General features: G+C 43.5%; 1 protein-coding gene across 6 annotated transcripts in view; it reads left to right on the top strand.

Annotated features, from left to right (window-relative positions):
- Window positions 1-18,354, top strand: part of BCAR3 (BCAR3 adaptor protein, NSP family member) — a 184,072-nt gene that overhangs the window by 98,339 nt on the left and 67,379 nt on the right. For 5 of the 6 annotated variants that reach the window (XM_016134229.2, XM_036236555.1, XM_036236562.1 and 2 more), the window contains one exon: window positions 11,604-11,643. In XM_016134229.2, coding sequence (XP_015989715.2) covers window positions 11,604-11,643 — 40 coding nt within the window. Of the gene's footprint in view, window positions 1-1,229; window positions 1,972-11,603; window positions 11,644-18,354 lie in introns of those variants that run through there. The other variant, XM_036236579.1, reaches the window with a different exon arrangement.

The raw sequence follows: 18,354 nt of genomic DNA, 5'->3' as shown, positions 1-18,354 counted from the left end.
AATTCTATCTGTTTTTCACATTGTATTTCTATCAGACAGCACTGGTCTAAACCTCGGTAAGGAGTTTAGGTTTTCTCCCTCTGACAAAGGGAAATATTTAAAGGTATTGTAAGGGAATAGCCTGATCTGATGCATTTTTTAGAAGATTACTTAGTCTATCTGTGGAGAAGTGATTGGTGGGAGAAGAGGAGCTGGAGGGAGGGCAAAAGTATGGGGAATGGGTGGGGGCGTGCTTCGGGATGGTGGCGGAGGAGGTGAAAGTGGGTGGGTTCAAGATCTGTTTTGCAGGTAGAGTCTACTGGACTTACTGAGGGCTGGACGTGGTGGGATGAGGGTAGGGACAGTCAAGCTTGGCTCAGGCAGCTGGGTGTATGGGGTGGGGCTGTTTACTGAGATGCTTTCCTGGGATAGGGGGTTATGGTAGATCACAGAGAATCAAGGTTTCCGTTTTGGGTGTGCTGAGTTTGAGACGCTGCAGGTTTAAGTGGAGGCGTTAACCAACCAGGTATTATAAGCCTGGAGCTCTGGGCTGAATGATATAAAGTTAGGAGTCTACATCGAAGTTCAATTGAAGCTGTCACCATGGAAGAGATCTGTAGAAAGCACAGAGAGAAGGAATCCTAGCACCCAGCCCTGAGAACCCTGGCACTCCTGTTTCAGGGAGTCGGCAGAAGAGGCTGAGCGTTTGGTTTGGTGGGGAGCAGAAAAAGAGGCAGGAGCTGCGTATGGTTGGTGTTCAAAGGAAGGATTTTGTTTTTTTCCTTAGATGAGAGACAAAATTCAAAAGGAAAAGATCTAATCTTTTAAGCATGTAATCAAGCACATTTTTTTTCATCACTTAGTTCTTTTTATAAAACGTCTTTGATTTAATTAAAACAGACACATCCCCAGGGCCACCTTCCCTTTGGGCCTGTTAGCAGCATGTTGATTATGCTCCTGCGGTTTCTTCCCACACGTTCCTGATGACACTATGGACAGAAGAGGTTATGGGCAACTGTGGCCGGCATTCAGGTTTTTGCCTGAATGGGGTGACAGCTGCTTTCCCAAGGTTATGGTGTGCAGCTACCTTGGAGAGGGGTGCCTGTATCTGTTTGGCTGGTCGAAATCTTTCCTATAGAGGCCTTGAGGACATTATCTCAAAACCATAGCACTTTTGTTCCGCCTTTGAATTAGTTGAGAAGAGACCTTTACAGACAGACTCCTTTAGAAGGGGATGGGGAATGGGTAGGGGTGAAGTGGATGGAACTAGTGGGAGTGGAGGAAGGGCAGAGATACCAGCCAAACAAAGCATCTGCTTTTATCGAAAGTGCTGTGTTTGGGCTTAGCCTGAAGCCTGATGATTCACTGATGCCAGACCCTCTGTGCCTGCCAAAAGACATACTGGCCTTGATACGGTTTTTCTTGTTCTTACTCTATTCAGTTTGACTGACTGCTGCCAAGTTAAGATTTCAACAGTGGTGTTTAGCTTAATGCTGCCACTAGAATTCTGCTGAGCGCAGGTTAACCCCTGACTACATCAAGTTTTTATCGACCAGTACTACTTTATATTAGTCTTGGATTCCTATATAGACTCACCATGGTGTAATCCACAGGATATTTAAATGGCCCTGTTTTAACATGATTAGGGAATCTGCCTGAGGAGGCAGTTTAATTGCCATTCTTTTAATATATGTCATGAACACATTAATCAGGCACTGCCGTATTTTCAGATGAGATAGAAACTGACTCATAGAAGCAGGAATTGGCCGTTGAAGTGAAAGAAGCAGGAGTTTAAGAAGCAACCAGGACTCAGAATCTCTGACAACCAGGGAGGGAAATGTGCCTTCACCTACAGTCTCCTGGGCTGTAGGAAGAAAGAGTCCTCAAGTTGAGATAAATGATAAAGATGATCTCAAGGCCTGAGGCTCTTTGAGGGAAACGCAGTTCAGGACGAAGAAAAACAACATGCTGACCAGTTCAAAGGAGGAAGAGGTAAGTCACCATCCAAGTCGCCCCGTGTTTTAAGGATGTGCATGAAGGACCGTCTCCAGCCTGAACTGACTTGTGTGCAGGGCCCCCCAGTGTGGTGTGATGAGCCAGGCGCATTCTGATGACTTTATTTATGAGTTCGTTGAACTTCTGTGTGCCAGGCTTTGTGTGAGGTGCTAGTGATTTAAAGACAAGCCTGGGGCTTGGGGCTTTGTCCATTTGAGGAGTCCGTGCCCCTCGGATAAGGACATGCTTGTTCTGAACCATCCAAACTCACTAACACCTGTCCTCTCCAGCTTTGCTGCTGACCTAACGTCCCGTCTGCAGAGCAGCCGTTTGTATCACTCCGCTAGTTTGATAAGGATTCTGCTTTTTCGACCTCTGCCCTTAACATCTTTCCAGGTATCACGTTACTTTTCCTCACTGACCAGGCGATTGCACGTTGGCCACTCTGGATAACCCTTCCCTTGGGGCCCGCCTCCTAGTGCCGCCACTTCCTCTGTGCCGTGCTTGCACATCGGAGGGTGGCACTGGTTGTATGAGAAACAGAATGCAGAGTGAGCAGAGGATTGTGAAAAATGCTAAGGGTAACAAAAAGTGCTTTCAGAAATTATGTTTGGAACAATAAGACCAAAGAGAGGGGGGATGTGAGAGAAACCAAACTGCTGAGCTTCTGTTCAGCTTTTTTTGGGGGCGGGGGAGGGGAGAGGGTTAAGGAAATGACTTCTCTGATTGGAAAGGGTAGGGTAAAGGTGAAGGAAGAGAAGAGGCCATGACAAATGAGGTGAAGCCCTAAGGTCCAAGAAGACTGAGAGACCTTCACACTGCTGGTTTGATTGAGACCATCAAACCAGCAGTGTGACACTGGAGAAATATTGTCATACCGAGAGCTACAGGAAAGAGGCGGAGAAATGTTTCAATTTTCAAAAAAGAAATAGGGAGATGCAATTAATCTACACAATGATAAGAATGCTGGAGGCTGTCTTCACCCCCATTCTAGCCAATTTAAAAAATTATTTAGACAATGATATTGACATACAGATCAATTGGTGGAGGACATGAATCTTGGAGGAATAACTAATGTGTCCAAATGACAGATAGGAGATCCAAAAAAGATCTTGACGTTGTGAACCAACAGACGAAATCTAACTGGGATAAGGAGAGACAAAAGACTTTCTCTAGAGCTCAAAAAGAATGAGAGTATGGGGTTTGTCTTAATGGCAACATGTGAAAAATATCCCAGAATTTGGATCACTGCAGCCTCAGAATGAGTCAGCAGTATGCTATGGTTGTTGAAAAAGCTAATGTGATTGTAGGAGCATTAATTGAAGTTTAATAATGAGACCAAGGGAAGTGGTCACACTTGGCTGCCCAGATCACATCTGGTGAATTGTTTTCAGCTCTAGACACCAGAAATGGATGAATTCTCCCACCACAGAGCAGTGAGCTTCTGTCTAGACCACTCCTCTGCTCTAAAACAGATTTGTCGGTTTAATCATTAAGAAACATCCCTAAAGTTCATTGTATTAGTGAAAAGAAACTTCTCATGTCATGTGTTAACACTGGAAGGGGAATGTATGTATAATAAGCACCAATCAACTATTCCAACTGCGAGAAAAGCCTGCTTTAACAAATAGGGTCAGTAAATATGTTGTGAGAGATGGGAGAGTGAATCTCTTCTCACCTATTTTGCAGGTGATGAAACAAAATATATTTTAAGCGTACATCTAGAAGTGTTACAGTTTTGTTTGTAAAGCTACATTCCTTTTTAAATTAGCAAAGTCTATCCACATAATACGCCCCCACCTAGGACAAGAAATATCTGTAAAGAACCTGTTCGTCTAATCACACACTAGCTGATAACTTTTCCAAGAGATGTCATCTCTCTGCTCACCAGGCCAGATCTATTTTAAGCATCTATTTTTTCTCATCTTCTCATAAACACGTGGACATGGCCTTGCGGTACACTCTCTCTATTCTCCTGCTTATCTCCATGATTAACCTCCTCCCTGGCATTTCAAATATATCCAGAGTCATTTTCAGCAAGAGAAGCCAGCTTCCGATGCCACTTTGAAAACATCTGGTCTCCATGGGGAGCCAGGCACTGCCCTGACAGCAGTGATGCGCCGTTGCTAAGGGAGTTCTGTCTGAGGCTATCACGGTTCAGTCACAGACCTGTGGCTGAACTATCTCCTTAGTAAAGAATCTATCAGTTTAAGAAGTACACTTCTCTCTGGTTCCTTCTCTCCCTCCGTTATTCTTTCGGTGAATCCATGGAGTGTGGTAGGAGGGAAGGTTTGGGGTCTAGGTCATCTGCACAGTGGAGAGGACACACACAAACATACATTCATTCATTCAAATCAACATTTATTGAACTGCGCCCTGGGGATACAAAGGTGAATAAAATAAAATATGGTCTCTTTTCTCAAGGAGCTAATAGTCCAGCATGGGAGATAGACAGGAGTTTACAAATAGTATTGAATTATAATTATTTGTTATAAAGTTTTATAATAAATAGAAGTGCTGAGATGTTATTCCTTCTGTAAGTTGGGAGGCAATGCAGAGGAAATTATGGTCAGAGAAGGTAGGAATGAATGAGGGGACAGGGATTCCAGGTTTCTTGGTTCAGGGAATTTCAAATAGTTTGCATTTGTTGGAGTGTAAAGAACAAGGTGAGATAAGGAGCTGATGTGATGGGCAAGGCCTTGGAATCATAAATATCATCCAATAAAATATAAACTGACTGTCAGACTGTCCCTCATGTTGCTCTTACCTATAAAATACACAGTCTCGAAGGGAATATAGTCCAGTAGACACAAACTCCTAGTAGACTTAAAGCCTATCACTGTCTCTTCCTTCCCCCATCCCTCCATCCCCACTTCTCTGTAGCTAATATTTTGAGATGTTGGAGCTTCATGCTGGAGAGCAAAGGATGAAGGCTGTAGATTCGGAGGCCTATCCACATGCACAAAGGGCTGCAGCCACAAGGTTGTTGATGGAGAGCAAACTTTCTCCTGGTTGTTGGGTTCTCCTTTCCTGATTGTGTGACATGCCCTGGGGCATGGGTTGGTTAAGAATGGTAAATCAGTAGACCCTGAGGCGACTGGTCACACTCATCTTGCCTTTTTTTTTTTTTTAATTTATTTTTTTATGATGACATTGGTTAATGAAATTCAGTAAGTTTCAGCTGTACATTTTAACAGTAAGGCAAGTATATTTACACTGTGTGTTCACCTCCCATAGTTAGATTTCTTTCTGTCACCACATATTTTACCTCTTTTACCCTATCTTCCGCCCCTATCCCCCCTTCCCTCTGGAAACCACTAGTCTATAGTCCATGTTCATGAGTCTCTGTTTGTCCTGTTCATTTGTTGCTTTTAGGTTTATATCCCACATATAAGTGATATCATGTGATTTTCTACTATTTCTGTCTGGCTTATTTTGCTTAGCATAATTATCTCAAGATACATCCATGTTGTTGCAAATGGCAATATTTCATCTCTTCTCATGGCTGAGTAATATTCCATTGTATATATGTACCATAGCTTCTTTATACAATCATCTATTGTAGGACACTTCAGTTGCTTCCATGTCCTGGCCACAGTGAATAATGCTGCTATGAACATCGGTGTGATAAAGGCCCAACATCCAAAATATACAAAGAACTCGTACGACTCAATAACAACAAAAAAACAAACGATCCTATCAAAAAATGGGCAGAGGACCTGAACAGACACTTCTCTTCGGAGGACATACAAATGGCCAACAAATATATGAAAAGATGCTCAACATTGCTAGCTGTTAGGGAAATGCAAGTCAAAACCACAATGAGATACCACCTCACACCTGTTAGAATGGCTATAATCAACAAGACAAGCAATAACAAATGTTGGAGAGGATGTGGAGGAATAGGAACCCTCATACACTGCTGGTGGGACTGCAGATTGGTACAGCCATTATGGAAAACAGTATGGAGGTTCCTCAAAAAAACTAAATTGGTCTACCATATGATCCAGCAATCCTTCTACTGGGTATTTACCCCAAAGATTTGAAAACTTATATTCGAAAAGATATTTGCACACCGATGTTCATATCAGCATATTGCTCTCTTGCATCTACGATTATGCCCCTTTTTCATTTCTGAGGCCCTGAGGAAGAATCTACTTCCAGGCTCATTCAAGTTGTTGGCAAAATTGAATTCCTTTTGGTTGTAGGACTGAAGTCCTCGTTTCCTGACAGCCTCTTAAAGTTTCATGCCATGGGCCTTGTCACAGATCCTCTCATAACATCACACCAACAACAGAATCTCTTATGTCGAATTCTCCCTCACTCTTCAGGTTCACTGCATAATTGCTATATCTTAATGCCAGCTGTCTTTGGACTTTGACGATATCTGCAAAATCCCCTCACAGCAGTACTTATATTAATGTTTGATTTTTCAGGGAATGGAAATCTTGGAAGGGGGCATTTTAAGAATTCTGCCTAAAAAATGAGGTTGGCAAACTGGCTGGGGTCACACCAGTCAGGGCGTCAAAGGCTGTGGCAAGGGCTTCAGGGTTTTGTTCTAGATAAATGTGAGCAATTAGAGTATTTTGAGTGGGGAGATGATCTGAGCAAGGATCAGTCTGACTGCTGCATGGAGATTGTGGAGCAGGAGTGGAGCTAGGGAAGGTATTGCAGGGGTCCAAGTGAGAGATGATGGTGGCCTGGACTAAAGCAGAGTTAACTCCTGAATGCTTGCGGTTCCCCAAATATACCATATTGTCTCATGCCCTGTGTGTTTTCACATGCTTCACTCATTGTGTGATATGTCATCATTACCACCTACCCCACAGCATCTTCACCTGGACAAGTCTCTACTCAGCCCTCAAAATTTAGCTCAGATGTTAGGCCCCTCCCTGGTGCTTCCCTTCCACTGACACTCTTCCACCAACTTGAGTTGTTTAGATCTTTTGCTCTGTCTTCCCCACTGGCCTGCACCCTCTCTGGGAGCAGAGCTCTTGTCTTGGGTTCCTGTGTTTCCATTGTCTGGCTTAGTGTATGGCTTACTGTAGATGTTTTTGGGATGAATGTAAGAACTGTGGGGGATACTGGGCATGAAGTAGACACGTCAGTACTCTTGGGGAGTTCACCTTGTGAAGGGAGAACCTATATATAAATAAATGCACAATACAATGAACTGGAATGCAGACACTATGCCCTGTGCACAAAGGAGGTGTGCCAACTCTGAATTCCTAGTGTGTGTGGGTTTTAGGGAGATCTTTTATCCTACTCAGTCTGGAATAGTTGGATCTCTTTTCTCACATTCCTCCATTGCATGAAATAATCATATTATTACAAGTGATCCCTTTTTATGTTTTATCCAAAAGAACATTTGTTTGGCAACACTATTAGCCATTAATTTATTGTATACTATTTAAAGAAGTAAACATTCATTTATTCAAAACATTCTGTAATTTAAGACAGACAGGGCACGTCCTTCCCCAGCTGTATTCCAACTATTTGCAAGAGAAGATCTGTGTTAGTGAAATTTTGCTCATGTATTCAAGGTAGAGAACCTCTTAGCTCGAAACAGCAAATTCTTATAGATCAAGTGTCCTTTTAAGAGGGAGGAAATTATTAAACTGATTACTTATGAGAAACAAACTAAAATAGTAAATATGTCATTTCCGTGACTTCCAGCTAGACATCCTTCAGTAACTTAAGAAAGTAGGGTACTGGAAAGAATGATATAACTGGGGTAAACACAGTGATGTTATTTAAAACTTAATAAACTTAAGAACAAAATAACAGGAGAGTCCGGTTTCACTCTGCTGCCTTCCTGCAGTCTGTGGACTGTGTGCTGAGGGGCAGCAGCCTGACATTGAGGCTGCAGGCGCCTTCTAGACTCCAGTTGTAAAGAGAGATGCACACAACATCATAGGTTCACAGGGGTGGAGATTCATACACACACACACACATGCACACACACAAACGCTTTTCATTTATGTTGCCAAGTTCCTCTGTTTGTTTTCCAGTGATTTCTGTTGGAGAATGTAAATCTGTGGTTCAAGGAGTGTTTGCTACACAGTCTTGTATGAATAATTGGAGATTCTATTTCAAATTAGAAGCTGGGGCTACAGGGCCAACTGCTATGTTTTCTAGCTCATGTATTTCTGGTTAGCTGGGTTTGGGCGGCTGGCTGAGAAAGGAGACACAGCACTTCTGTATTTAAATATAATTTTAATTTGGTTCAAGGCAATGATTTACAAAGCCTCAGGAATTGTAATATAGTCACTCGGTTTTATTGACTCTCCTTATATTCCCTCCCTTGCATCTCTAAAAAGGACGAGGTGAAGAATATGAAGATCCACTAGGGTACTTTTGGAGTCCTGAATTAGATAGAGCTTTAAAACACTTGGATTGCCCTCTGCCCCCAAAATAATGAACAAGGTTTCCTTAGCAGAGTTCATTTGGGGAGGGGTCAAGAGGGGAATTCAGTTTTATCCCTAACCAGCACCTCCTGGTTTCCTTCTTTTCTGCCAAGAGAAGTGTGGGGTGGAGGATCAAACAGGATCATGGTAATTCATCCAAGGGCGGGTGCATTTGGGAGAACACCAGGCTCCTGGGTGCACTGGGGTCTCTGGACAGGAGAGCAAGGTAGTGGGGAGAGCACAGGCCACCCTGCCTTGAGGAGATCCCATCTCTGAGTGAGGACCCTGCTAACAGCAGGTACTGCCTCAGGAACCACCCAGGTACAGCGCCCGGCCTGGGCCATGTTGGTTATCCCAGCCCCTTCCCAAGAGAGGTTGAGGGGTTTTGTCTGAGAGAACTAGCTCATAGAGTTTTCAGGTACATCTCTAGAGAAGGGGAGAGAAGAATGTTTCAGCTTTCAAGTGTGAAAGAAAAAGGATTTTACAGCTAAATCTGGTGAGAAGAAAAGACCCTGAACAAAATTCTAAAAATTTTATTTACTGAAAGAATGACATTTGAGCACCTAAAATGAGTTGAAATTGCTAATTATGACTATGTGGTCTTGGTATTTGGCAGATATTTTTTCCCAAACTGAGTAAAATGAAGCTCAAGGGAAATATTCAACAGTGTTAGCTGCCAATGAAAAACTCAAGCTAAGTGAAAATTAGAATTTTGAAAAACTTCGATCTTCTGCCATGAGCTCGGCACTTACCAATACTTAATTACTCTGGTGAGATCAGTGAAGATGTTAACAAACGTGATCCCTTTTTTATGTTATAATGAAATGGGTCAAAATTTAGAAGCTCTACATAACTCGGTGAACCAGTATTTGCTAGAATAGTGGTTACAGAATCACATATGGATAAAAGATCCGTTCAAAGTGCAAGACAATGCAAAAGAGTCAGAGAGATGGTTTCAGATCCCACATTGCCACTCACCTTTAAGAAACTGCCACTTGTCGTGTTTTATTATGGTATCGAAGAATATTCATAATTATCTGAAAAAGTCTATTATAATGCTCCTCCATTTTCCAATTATGTATCTGCGTAAGGATGGATTTTCTTCATTTATTTCAAATACAACAGCACAACATATTGAATGTAGAAGTAGATATGAGAACTCAGCTGTCGTCTACTAAGCCAGACATTAAAAAGATTTGCAAAAATGTAAGAGTATCATTCTCATTACTGAATTTGTTTTGAAAAACATACCTATTTTTAAATTTTTATTTAAATATTTAGTATAAAATAATGAGTTTATTAAAATATGAATTGATAAATTAAAAGTTGAAAAGTTCCATTTTAATTTCTATTATCAATAATCAGTAGATATAATTCACCTGACCAAAAGCTCCTTGGGGTCCTCAGTAATTTAGAATGTGAAAAGATTCTGAGGTCCAAAGGAGAACCCTTGACTTAAGCAGCACCCACCTATACACTTATCTATGCATTAGGACAGGCATGTGTGAATGTATGCAATGTACATTTTTTAAGATACATAAAAATAGAAATTGAAGATGAAAAACAGCTTTTCAGTGGTCCTAATGTCTTTTTGCACACACAGGGCCAGATAATGAGCATAAGACTGAATGCCTATAAGCCTAAAATGTTAATTCAGTAGAAAACCAGGGTTTCAGGAATTGAAGGGGAGCACCATAGCCAAAGTGCTAAGCAAGGCTTTAGTCACTAGACGGTGGTGTCACAGATGTGAGGCCTGATGACATCGAAGCGATGTCGAACGTGCAGCAGGGAGGTGGTGGCCAGGCACAGCAGACAGACTCGGCTGCTTTGGGGAGAGATGCCTAATAAAGGAATACCAGCTTGAAGGCAAAGAATGCACCCGGTTGTAAGCCTCTGAAAGACTGACTTATAGCCCTTGTTAATGGGAATGCACCCAAGGACCGTGAGTTTAAGCTCTTCTCAGATCCTTTGGTTCTACGAAGAGCCTCCTTTCAGAGCCGGATCTGTCTGCATGGAGAGGAGCATCTCCAGGGACAGCCTGCCTCCGCGTGCGTGCCATGTGCGCAGCCCTAACTGGACGGTCAGACCCGGCCAGGAATGGCTTTTGGGGTTGGATCCGCTTCCACCAGAAGATCATCGTGTCCCTAAGCTGCTCCTATTCAGGGAAGCAGTGCTGCAGTCTCCTGGGATCTCTGCACAGCCCAAAACCCCAGGTTTCGGGGTCGAGTCACCCTTCCACAGGTGGCTGCTTGTTGTGGGAGTCCCCTGCCTTCTGATGGACACATTCTTGCTGTAGATACACTAAGACTTCCCCTCAAGAAGACTAGTCTCAGGCTTCAAAGCCATTCTGTCCTTTCAAAATGATCACATCTGTGCAGGGATGAGTTGGTTTTTTTGGTTTAAGTCTCTGAAGGCAGCTGTCTTTTCACATCCTCTACCGAGGGGGCCACCTTACTATAACTAACTCAGCAAGCACTGAAAACATCAGCTCTCGTGTCTCCCCCTCCCCTCCTTTGCCTTAATCAGATCCTCCTCCATTCTCCATAATAAGTCAGCATCCTAAATGCCTCTGCTGCTGTTTACTTTTAATTGTCTGGTTAATCTAGGGTATCATTATGATAGACATGAGCAGACACTAGATAGGGAGAGAAACAATACTTAGGCCCCAAAGAAAATTAGGATGAATTGCTCAGCTTGACACCAGGAGTGGGCGGATAACACGACTCCTTTCTCTCACTCCGCTGGGTGACCTTGGGCAGCTGCTCTGCCCACCTGAGCCTCCATTTACTTCTGTCAAAGTGGATGTAACACAGCTGCGTGGGCCAAAGTGCTGCAAGTTTGAGTACCTAGTCCTCCTTTACCCCCACCTCTGTCCTCCTCACAGCTCTTTGCTTCAGACTTTTAGGGCAATTTTTATGCTCGAGTGAATCTAGAATTACCACATGTAAATAGTCTTAATTTTTGGAGCCCGAACGTGACAGGAAAGCATGTGGCGCTTCTAGACTGAGGTCATGGTGATATCCCTCCGCCCCCCCCCCCACCCCCCTTGCAACACATACCCTCAAAGGAATCTGTCTGTTCTTACTTCCTCATCTGTCTGCTGTGAGTGCTGTCTGGGAGGTAGGCCCATCTTAATAATTTGAATGAGTTGGGCGAAATAATGTTGGATACATTTTACTCATTGCGAGAATGTTCTCATATTTTTATATTTTCTCTTTTCAGGGATCAGCATCTTCTGGACCCAACTCTGGAATATGTGAAGGTAGGAAACCAGAATTTAACATGTAATCAGGACCCTATGTAATGGATTTCCCATTTTAACACGATGTTGCCAAATAATGCTATAGTCTGGCTTGTGTAGGAAGCTGGACATATTGAAACAACCAGGAGGTGATTCGACTGCTTTAGGCTTCAGTAAACTTTGTAGGGATCCTACCTAGTATATAGCTCTACAGTCTTTTTCCCTTATCTGAAACCCTTGTGCCAGATGTGTTTTAAAATTCAGAATTATTTAAAAACGTAATGTGTGTGTGTGTGTCTTCCAAAGGGGCGTTGGGTTAGCATCCCATAATTAAGCTCATTATTTCAGCAGTGACATGTAAGAATATTCATCCTAAATAGGATAAATAGACCAAAAATGATTTTATGTAGTTCAAGTCATGTTTTGCCACCAAATGAGATCGGGTTTATTTTGCAGACAAATGAGTCATTTTAAAAATGCCAATTTTCAGAGTGTTTTGGATTTTGGAATGGCGGGTGAGGAATTGTGAACCTGTGTTTATCTTCAGCAGAGGACTGAAGAAGACTCCCTGAGGTTTTCTGAGCCATCCTTTTCTTTCCAACAACCACCCCTTGTTCAGTGGCTAATCTGGAACCATGTGCTGTGGTGGCACCTTACTTTCCAGTGGGGCTGAAAAGTCCTGAATAGTCAACACTTCTAAACAATGTTTTCCTTCTGAACAGAAAGAAAAGATGCTTTTCACTTCTTCCCTCTGCCGCTCCGCCCCCCCTCCCCCCCACGCACACCATTTTTCGGGGGTGTGTGTTGGCTTTATTTTAATATTTTTTTAAACTATAAATCTGGTACCTACCATAGGAAAGAGAATCATGACTGGTCACACCTAGGTTCTTGAATTTATGACAACACATATTGTTAATTTTCAGGAGAACCCATGGCCTGGGTTAGGATGTAAGGTGCTTGCTTCTGAGGAGCCACATGCCGTGTTCGTTGTTCCTGGGGCAGCGTCCGGGCCTGCTGCTTCTGTGTGTGGCCGCACCTGCCCCAGGGTTTCCGCCTGTCTTTCCTTTAGACCAGAGGATGGTAGGTGTAGGAGAAAGCTCTGGTAGGCCCACTCAGTTACTTCAAGCAGTTATCATAAAGTTTGCTGAGATGGAGGTAGGCATTTTTTTTTTTTCCCCTCTCTCATACCCCGGCTATGTCTGAACTCTAGTTTCACTGGAGCAAATGTGTAATCCTAGACCAGCAGGGCCGCCCTGTCAGAATCTGGCCAGAGCTCTGCAAATGGTGTGTCTGCATCCTGGATGCATCACGTGTGTTTCTGTGCAGGTTGTGCACGGCAAAGCCTTAGGAAACACTATTCAGATAGACTATGATTTGACTTGATCGTAACATGAAAACTATGCCCTAGAATTAGGCAGTGTGCACAGCAGCCCTTTAAAACTCACTCCCTGCCATGTTTTAAGAATTGGCTGTCTCCCACTGCCCCTCCCTTATTCCAGTAACTCAGTTTTTTCTTTCTCAAAAGTCCAAATCTTTTAAGACAGTCCAATGATGAATGCTAAAGCGAAATGTAGATTTTTAGAGTGACCCGTTTTAGTATGACTGAAGCTGCTGCCTCTCATTCATGAATGTTGGTCTTTGTAAATTGAGTCGTGCTGACTAAGGAGATATTGGGGTTGCCGGTGGCTTCTGTCTAGCTGGGCTCTTCCTGCCTTCCCCAGCAGTGAGATGTGATGGATCTGCTCTTGGTGGCTTAAGGGGCACTCCTCTTCAGGATTTGCTGAGATGTTCTGAAGATTGTTCTTCACTCCTAACCATGTCCGAGTCTGGTCAGATAAATGAAGTCTGTGTCCTTCCAGGATGCAGCACAGGCTTCTTTCTTTCTTTCTAACTTTGCCCTTGGCTGGAGGGGTGGCTCAGGGATGTGTCGGGCGAGTGTGGGGTATTTCCATTTGCCTCTATGGGCACTAAAGCTCTGCGAGCACCTTCATAGAGGCCTTTGACCTCAAGGCCTGAGTGGATCCGCGTGTCAGTCTTCTTGGGCCAGCACACGCCCATCTTACCATTTCTCAGGCTGAGCTGCCCTCTTGAACCTAGCGGCTGGGAGTCCATGATGTGAAGACCTCGTAAGATGTGCCTGCTGGTGCCTAGTGACCGGAGGGTGGCTGAAGATGATGGAGTGCAGCGAGAGAGTTGTAGGTACAATGGGATGCAGTTTGGCCTTCCTGACTGAGCTCTTTCTTCCCTGCAATCCCCTTGTGCTCTTAATGCCTCCTGGGCATGGAGAGAAGTAGAGATTCCATGTAAAATATGTTATGTTGTGTAGGGCCCACCTGTTGGAGTCAAATTTATCAGCTGAATGGACAAGGGTCAAGATACTAAAGTTTTAGAGACTCATTGTGACCTCAGGATGGTGGATGGTCTGATTGTGAGTCCCCTCTCTACAATGAAGCACCCAGGTGTAGCCAACATATAGTAGTTCCCCTCCTGTTGGTTGCTCCCATCGAGGGTAGGTTGGCTCTCTGTGTCTTTAGGTGCCCCTCTCCTTTCCATCAGAGACTTGCAAACCATCTTCACCTTGTTTTCCTAGTGCCCCAGACATGAGAGAGAGAGAGAAAGAGAGAGGCCTGGGAGTGCCTCCACCTCCTTGGGTCTGGGAGAGCCAGAAGCGCTGATTCCAAAGAGTGACAACTTGGGCGATGGGGCCACAGGTTGTGGCAGGAGAAAGCTGGGTAGGGAATGAATCCAAAATTCAATTCCGTGCAGTTTGTATTCTGTGTCCTCCCAGCGCTCAGCGCAGTTTGTATTGTAGCACATAATACCGCGTGAAAGGACCCGTCTCTGGTTGCTAGGCTACGAACTAGGCTACAAGTAGCTCCCCTGTGTGGGTGGAATGGAGGGAAATGTGCATGGCTAGGAAGCCCTAGCGCTGTTTGGAGGTTTTTTCACCTCAGCTGGCAGGTTCACCTACAGCCGGGGCCTCACAACAGCACTTAGAGACCCTCCTGGCTGAATTACATGTTTGGATATGATAAGAAAATTAGAGTCAGTCCACTGTAGCTGGAGATTTAAAAATCACATTCTTCACTATTTCTGTCTCTTTAATTCCGATCGTTAGAGGGAGTTTTGTTTGTTCTTCACCTACTTTTTTGTTTTCCTCGCCTTCTTTTTCCACGTTTTTAAAATCAGAGTAGCTGAAAACACGATCATCTCAAAGGTCTGATTTTAGCAGTTTTGTATAATCATGAGGTCCTTCTCTGTAACCAAATATAATTGATTCTCTTTTCCTGTATCTGAAAGAAACTACTTCTTCCAGATTGGAATGCAGAAATCTCCACAGTGATTCCACCTCTTCCTGCTCTTTTAGTTGTTAGTGACTGGTTAGCAGCATGCAGCTCTGGAATTTTCCTCTGCGTACCTAGCATACCTTATCCTAGATAAAACCAACCTTCTTTTTTTTTAAACCAACCTTTTTTTTTTTTTTTTAAACTAGTAGAGTTTATCTTCTGGCCTGCTTTACCTGCTTATTGCCCTCCCCCGTAATTAGGTTTTTGCCATATTTTTACCCTCATAAAAATGTATTTATTCAGTGTCCAGTTTCTTAAACCTATGTCAGGTAACTTCTTAGAACACTTGCTAAAATAATTGTCCTAAAATGTGAATAAATGGTACTAGCTCAGTGTGTTAACCTTCCAGATGGCATTTCAGTAGGAGACTCCAAGTTGTACCACCCCTAAGAATCCACAGGGAGGGGAGCCCAGTCCACACTCTATTCTAATAGCAGTGTGACCTGGGACCAACCACCTTCTCTCTATGACTTCCATCTTCCCCACAGCTAGAAACAAGGCGGTGGGCCAATGTTCCTATTGGTTTAACATTTTTCAGATCTTCTCTGCCTGTGAAAGGCTGGAGAGGAAGGCTCTTTAGCAAGTGAGCAGGATTCCTAATCCGTCACTCTTGATCATAAAAGTGCCATATTGAGTGGAACAAGGGCGGCATTTCATGTTATGTCTCAGACATTAAGACCAAAGATGTGACAGATAATTGCCCACCCATTATATTACCTCAAAAGCTTGGAGGTTTATCCCAACATGCCTCCATTTGCTATTGCGATCATCATGCTTTTCACTTCCGTAATCCCTTTCTGAACCTATGAAAGCTACTTTCATTTCCGCTGGTTATCATTCTTTTTACTGTTTTCCTGGGACTACTTCTTTAAGCTTCAGGAATCACCCTCCCACTCACCCCCACACTAAATTTTATATATTTATGTTATTTTCTGTCTTCTTCACCTTTATAGCTATCTTCCTTTTAGACTGAAGATTCTAATTCTTTATAGCTTCTTCACACGCAAGCCTTATAGTCCTTTTAACAGAGTCTCTTTTCTGGGAGTGGTTTAAAGGTACATGTTTTGGAGGAGGAGGTGATTGACTATGGCAGAGCTAGGGTGATTGACTGGATGATTTTCTTCTAGAAGAAATGTTTATTATAGATTTTTTTTTTTTAATTTTAAAACGTCCTTTTAGAAAGATAAATTGGAAGATGTTGCAAAATAGAAAAGGAAACTGGAATGATTCTTCTTTCAAATTAGCCAAGATGTAGACAAGCCCATTTTCTTGGCCTGGCTGTCAACAGCACAATGCCCACCTGTGGACAAGGGCCTGCTCTCTAGGGGACTGCAGTTAGCAAGTGTGAGATGGAATCCAGCCTTTTGTTCCTGGCTGGCTTCCTAGGGAACGAATATCCTTTCTTTTGTAGTCAGCCTTGGTGGGTTCTTGCTAGAACCACTTGTGAGCTTTTATAAAATGATTTGCAGTTTCCGAGCTACTTTTCAGATTAGGGGAAGGGACAAGACTGGAGCCAGTATCCTCAGTGGGGATCAGCACCCTTCGACACCTCCTTCCTCCAGAGTGTGCCCTAGCAGCTCAGGAGCCCAGGGCCACTTAGAAATCAGTGCTTTATGGGGTTAACACTCTGCAAATGTTCTTTCCAAGAGGGTCTTATAGACGACGTGACAGACTTCTCAGGGCTCAGATCTCAGCAAGGCCGCTTCCTGCATTTGGCTGGGGCTGCATTAGGTCACCCTGCACGTTAAAAGAGGAGTAATTATGCGAATTCCAGTGCCAAGAATAAGTGCCCTGGTTGTGGGAGACCTCCGTGGGAGAGGGGGGCGGCATGACTTCAGCTCCCCCTTTGTGCGCAAGATGGCCGCAGCCATGGTCACGGTTAAATAGCTGTCTTTGAGGAAAGCCTTTTCTTCCAGCAGGGAAAACAGGCCAGCCGGTCTGCTCTGAATTAGCCAGCTAACAAAGTCATGAAAGGGACTTACAAAAACAATAGCACGCTGTACATTCCGTGAGATTTAAACAAGTTATATGAACCAAATAATGGCCCAGTTGGCTGGCTCTGCAGGTTTTTGCCTGAGTGTGCACATCCACAGAGCCAGCATCGTCCCCTGTGGGACCAGATCAAATGCTGCCAGCGGAGGATATGAAACAGCCCTGGCCTGCTCTGGGGCCTGCATTCAGAGGAACGAACTTCACCCCAAAAACATTCTCTGCAAATGTTCTTGGAAGGTTTAATAGTACTACAATTTTTAAAAAATTGCTGAGGCAGGATGGGAAGACGGAATTGGGTGGAGGACATTCACTGAATGAGACCCTGAATCGGTGGAAACTTATCTTACGGGTCTATGAATCTGTGGCTATTTATAAAAAGTAAAACCTTATCCTAAAAACACCTGCCCATTTAAAAATCCATATGTGAATGTTTATAGTGACATTATTTATAATTGACAAAAACTGTGAATAACTCAAATGTCCTCAACCGGTGAATGGGTAAACTGTAGTACATCCAATAGTATACAATGACATACTATTCAGCCACGAAAAGGAATGGACTATTGGGTACAAACAACAACCTATAGTGACAGATCAGTAGTTAAAAAGAGGGAAGGAGAGAGGTCGACTGCAAAAGGAAATGGGGAACTTTTGGCGATGATAGAAATATCTTGATTGTAGTTGTTTCAAAGTTTATAGAGCTGTGCTAAAAAGAGTGAATCTTGCTATATGCAAATTATACCTTAGTGAGCCTGACTTCTTATATATTTTAGTCCTTAAGTGTTGCCTCCTCAGTAAGGGAAATTTTTGATTTCGAGATGGGCCACATCAGACTGCTGGCGAGACAGAGAAGGCACTGTGTTTGTGGACACTTTACCCAACAGAGTTCTCTGCCCATGCTGTGTGTCAGTGCTTGGTCAGCGCGGTCAGGCAGGCAGGTAGGAGAGGATGATCGGGAGCCTAACCTAAGATAGTGGCAGCAGGAATGGAAAGTCAGGGCAGGTGCTGGAGGCCTTGTAGAGACAGAATTAAGAGCCCTTTTATTAGACGAGTTGGCAGTTTCTGCCTGGGCTTAAATGCAGGAGGTGAGGGAGAGGAAGCCGGGGCAATTCCAGAGTTCACATGAGTGTCTGGCGTCTTGCCAGAAGCCAGTAAACAATTTCAGGGGAGGAAAAGAGATTTCCAATTGTAGACCTTGTTACCACAATGACATTAAGTTACTTCATGAGCATTTGGGGGATATTATTAGACTGGGGTCGAGGAATCGTCAGCAAACAGTGGCCCAAGACCAGATCTGGCCTGCTGCCTATTATTGTATGGCCTACAAGCCAAAAATGGATTTTATGTTTTTAAATCAAAAGAAAATTGTGAAAATTATAAAAATTCAAATGAT

Source organism: Rousettus aegyptiacus, unplaced genomic scaffold, assembly GCF_014176215.1.
Source record: "Rousettus aegyptiacus isolate mRouAeg1 unplaced genomic scaffold, mRouAeg1.p scaffold_m13_p_1, whole genome shotgun sequence".
In the NCBI taxonomy this organism is placed as follows: domain Eukaryota; kingdom Metazoa; phylum Chordata; class Mammalia; order Chiroptera; family Pteropodidae; genus Rousettus; species Rousettus aegyptiacus.
This window is presented reverse-complemented; position numbering and strand designations above follow the sequence as displayed.